This window comes from Aplysia californica, unplaced genomic scaffold (assembly GCF_000002075.1).
Source record: "Aplysia californica isolate F4 #8 unplaced genomic scaffold, AplCal3.0 scaffold00125, whole genome shotgun sequence".
NCBI lineage: Eukaryota > Metazoa > Mollusca > Gastropoda > Aplysiida > Aplysiidae > Aplysia > Aplysia californica.
The window spans coordinates 569,155-574,074 of record NW_004797395.1 but is presented as its reverse complement, the minus strand read 5'-3'; the positions used below and the strand labels follow the sequence as shown (position 1 = coordinate 574,074).

The window sequence follows — 4,920 nt, the reverse complement described above, 5'->3', positions numbered from 1 at the left end:
AGCTACACCCCGAAAGTCCCGATTCGGGTCAAAATTATGAATTTTAAGCTGTAGGCCTTTTAAGCTTCTTTAGCCTCTCTTACAACTATTTCATCTAATAAGAATCTCCTGAAGCCTTATTTCTTCCCATACATGGCATGTTTGTCACCGCCATTTCCTCATAAAGTCAATCTTTAATTTTTCTTTATCGCCCATTTTCTCAAAATACGTGTTTTCTGTATTATACTTTTCTGAAGAAAAGATGTAATACTAAACTTTTATTGAATTTTTTATGTATGGAATAGATTTTTGGTGGTGGTGTCTGGAGTGTGGATTTTCACGGATTTTTTTGCCAACTTGATTACTACCTCAGGCAAAAAATCAATAGAAATTTTCTAACTCGTTAAGAAAAAATTCATCAGATAAATTTGTAAATCTATTGTTTGCTAACATGCAGGCCAAAAAAATATATTTCCCAGATAAATGTGAGCGGTATTCATTACGTGTCAACAAAATCCAATATTCCAATATGGTCGTCGTATCCATGGAAAGGAATTCTTTTTTTCAAATTTGATTGCCGATTTTAAGACTCCTTACTATATAGTGTGAAATTTTTAAAAATTTGATCTACTTAGAAGCGAGATAATCTTCAAGTGTAACCCAGGAAATGGGAGGAGCCCTGAGTTCGAACATTTCGCTACCTTGTTCATATCCAGCCCTGAACCAATCAAAGCAAAAAAAAAAAATTATGTTTGTGTTTGTATCGTGCAGACCTGGGCAGACCGTGTGCTGGGAAAGGCGGCTGTAATTATCCCTCTCGCCGTGATTGTGTCCACTTTTGGCACAACGAGCAACGTCATCCTGGGGGCTAGCAGGTAAGTAGATCCGTGTGCTGTGTGTGTGTGCGTCTTTGTATTTGTGTATTTGTGTACTTGTGAGTGCATGTGTGTGTTTGTGTGTGTGTGTGTGAGAGAGAGAGAGAGAGACAGACAGACAGACAGACAGACAGAGAGAGAGACAGAGAGAGAGCGAGACAGACAGACAGACAGACAGACAGACAGACAGAGAGAGAGAGAGACAGAGAGAGAGCGAGACAGAGAGGGAGCGAGCGAGAGAGAGAGAGAGAAAGAGAGAGAGAGAGAGAGAGAGAGAGAGAGAGAGAGAGAGAGTATTTGATTGTTTGTGAGTGTTTTGGTGTGTGAAGGAGGGGTGGAGGACGAGGTGGGGGGGGGATGCCTTGAATATGGGGTGAGCAGGTAAACAAATTTGTGTGCTGTGTGTTTGTGTGTTTGTTTGTATTTTTGTACGTGTGCGTGTGTGGTGGTGGGGGGGGATATTTGTTTGTAGTTGTTTTTGTTGTTTGTGTGTGAGAGAGGGACGGAAGATGGGATGAAAATGATGCCTTGGGTGGGGGCGAGCTGGCAAGTAAATATCTTTGCTGTGTGTTTGTGTCTTTGTGTTTGTACAATTGTGTACTTGTGAGTGTGTTTATGTTTTGTGTGTGTATTGTGTGAGTATGTATTTGTTCGTTTGTTTGTTGGTGTTTTTAATGTTTGCTTGTTTGAGACAGAGGGATGGAAGACGGGAAGGAGAGGATGTCCTGGATTTTATTTTATTTTATTTTATCTTATTTGGGGGGGGGGGCGGTAAATAAGTAAATAAGTAAATCTGTGTGCTGTGTATTTGTGCTTTTGTATTTGTGTAGCAGGTAAATAAATCGGTGTGTTCATGTGTGTGTACCTTTATACTTGTGGGTGTGTATTACATGTTTGCGCGCGAGAGAGGAGAGAGAAACGCACAGAGAGAGAGAGAGAGAGAGAGAGAGAGAGAGAGAGAGAGAGAGAGAGAGAAAGGGGGAGGGGGGGAGCACTCTGTCTTTACTATACATCTATTACATATGAGAACATTTTGGTAAGAAATTACCGGCGTGTGTGGCGTTGCGGCTAGCCGCTACGGTGTCCCATGCAATAAACCAAGTTCGATTTCTGAGTGGGGAGAAAAGTTCTATCGAATGGCTAGGTCTTTCTGTGACAATGTTGCATCCCTCTCAGCTGGGATTTGGCCTGACAGTGACAGGGAAGGTTAGAAGCCCGTGTCCTAAATGTGCTGAAGTGTGTCCAATGGGGTGGAGAACCACCAATATTTAATAAGAAATTGATGAAAATTCAAGTAAGAACTAAATTACTCATCGTTGTACCGGTAGATGGATGGATGCGTCTACAGTGCATGTATTATACTACTATACAATATGTACAATGTATATAATATGTTGTGATTATTTTCGAGAATGTAATCCTTTACAGGAGTGTGTTTGCTGCTGCACGAGACAGGAATATGCCGTATGTGTTCAGTTTTGTCCAAGTTGACAGACGCACCCCCCTTACCTCCATGACACTCGTGGTGAGTCACACTTACTAGCTGTTCGTCCGGGTTTTTTTCACTTCGCAGAACAGAGTCTGTGGTATTGCGGTTAGACGCTTCACTGTCGCCAGAAGGAGACCTGAGTTTGATTCCCGATTGGGGAGAATATGTTTATCGAGTATCTCGATCTTTCTGCAGGGATGTTGTCTCTTCTCAGCCTGGGATAGTCCCTTGAGGATCTAAATTGATCTAAATTATATAGACTGGGGCGTGAAAACGCCAAGACATTAATTAAATAACGTTGATCTCTCCCTTCCTCATTCATTGATTTGTTGCGTTCTCGAGAACAAACTGAGCACAGAAGATGTCCAGATTTTGTTTCCTTCTCCATACCCCTCGGTGTGTCTCCCGTGGAGGAGTTCTGTTGCCGACAAACCAGTCCATTCTCTGATGTTGCCGAGCCAGCTTTGTATCTTTGTCTTCCTATGTTTTCGACTGCCTTTAACAGTTCCTTACACTCCTTACATAACGGTTTTTGCAAGTCTGTCGTGCTGGGTTTCGTGGCCAAACCAGGCAAGTTTCTTCTTTTTACTGTGGCTAGCAGTGGTTCTTGTGGGGCAACTATTTCATGTAAATCTTCAATTTTTCCGCTCATCACAGTCATAATTTGTCTTATGTTCTCTAAAACATACGCATGATAATCTTCAGAGTTTATTGTGGATTGTTTTGAGTTTTTTTGGTGGTTTTTTTCTTTTGTTTCTATGTTTCTTTTTATTCATTTTCAAAATATTTTAGAGGGGGTGGGGTGGGGGTCTTCTCAGATGATTTAGTATTTTACAAAAAATAGATACGTCCTTTCGAAGGCGTAGAATTTCTCCCAATTTAAAATAAAATAAAATTTCACGTTAGTGTAGAGACATGGAAACGAGAAGGGAAGGATCAGTTCTCCTCAGTGAACATGCCACATATATTATTCAAACTTAGCTGTTCATGTGTCTTATTCTACAAACAGGGTTTTATACGTTAGATCAGCAGGTCAAAAAGTATACTGACAAATATCGTCTTTCCTTTTATTTGTTCTTGCTGGATTGCAGGTTTTTATCAGTCATGTATATAACTCTTTTCCACTAAAAACATTGTGTAGTCAGCGAAAAAGAGTCTGCAAGGTACCATTCTGATCTAATTATGCCATGCATAATAGAAAAGCTAATAGGAAAAAAGTACCTGAAGTTCACTTTCTTCAGTCAGCCCATTTTGCAATAGAGTCATTCATAATAATAGCAAATGAGTGCTAACATTATTGTGTTGAATGTTATAATGAAGGCATGATGACATGAGGATTTTCACTTTGGCTCATATTGTGTAATCACTTTATCCATTTCCAACGCCATAGGCGTTTAGGAGGGTGTCCATGGTGGCGGGGGGGGGGGTGTTCTTGAATAAAAACACATGATCAGCCTAATTCAAAAGCACATGGCTCTTCACAGTGTTGACCAACAATGGCGTGTTTATAGTATATAATATGTATGTTTCAGTACGTACCGATCTATCTACTTATGTATTTATATGTCATATTTTTGTATGTATGATAAACTAGCTTGGTTTCCTGTTCGATGAACGAACTCAGAAGAATCGATCGTCAAATCATTGTGGGATCAGTGCACACACTCTTTGTGAACGAAAGCCTCACTTGTTTACAAAGGCGTCTTAGAAGACTGATTTTCCCAAGATTAGATCTAAACGAAACTAATGAAAAACTGAAAATTAAACTACAGTGACGTCAGACTCCCCAGTAAAACTGTGCTCTCTTTAAATGATTCTGAATCACCGTTAATTTTGTCAAATTCGAAAGTTAAGTTGTTCCGAAGTTTTAGGCGGCCAAAGTGACGAACTTTCACAAATATAATATATAGATGTTGCGCAATTGTAAACAATAGTTCCACGGGGATCAATGGAAGTGAAACTTTATCGCTTTCATCATTTTATGTCTCCGACCCCAGGTGGCCCTGTCCTTGATTATGTTGATACCAGGCGACATTGCTAAGCTCATCAACCTCATGGGTTTCATTGGTTCCTTCTTCTCCCTGCTCATCTACATCTGCTTCTTCCGCTTCCGGTTCCTGATGAAGGACGCACATAGGCCAGTCAAGGTAGGTTCACAGTTTTTAAAGTTTGTTTTTTTTGTTGGTTTTTTTTGGGGGTTTTTTTTTGGGGGGGGGGTTGGGGGGTGTCCTTCATGTGTTGGAGATTATTTCCCAACTAGATACAGCAGAGCGATTCAAAGGCACAGCATTTTGATTGCTGAGTTGACGTAAGGTTGAGAAGAAATAATCTATATCACATTAAGACAAGAAACCATTAGATCCACTCGGATAAGACTTAAACTTCAACCTTTTGGGCTGGGATCAATCAATGCATTACCATAGTCAACAAACCTGTTCAGAGAGACTGAATTCTCTCTGCATTCGAGACTTCTTTTAATGCGCAGAGGAGGCGGGGTAAAAAAGTTAAATGTAAGAAGGAAAGGGCGTTGGGGGTGATGACATCGAAGAATTTGGGATAGCCCGATGGAGGGGAGTG

At 40.5% G+C, this 4,920-nt stretch overlaps 1 protein-coding gene across 1 annotated transcript in view; it reads left to right on the top strand.

Annotated features, from left to right (window-relative positions):
* Window positions 1–1,691, top strand: part of LOC101858402 (asc-type amino acid transporter 1) — a 12,406-nt gene extending 10,715 nt beyond the window's left edge. Inside the window, exons 4-5 of the mRNA XM_013081304.2 lie at window positions 751–854; window positions 1,688–1,691. Of these exons, the coding sequence (XP_012936758.2) occupies window positions 751–854; window positions 1,688–1,691 (108 nt within the window). The remainder of the gene's footprint in view (window positions 1–750; window positions 855–1,687) is intronic.
* The last annotated feature ends 3,229 nt before the right edge of the window (window positions 1,692–4,920 follow it).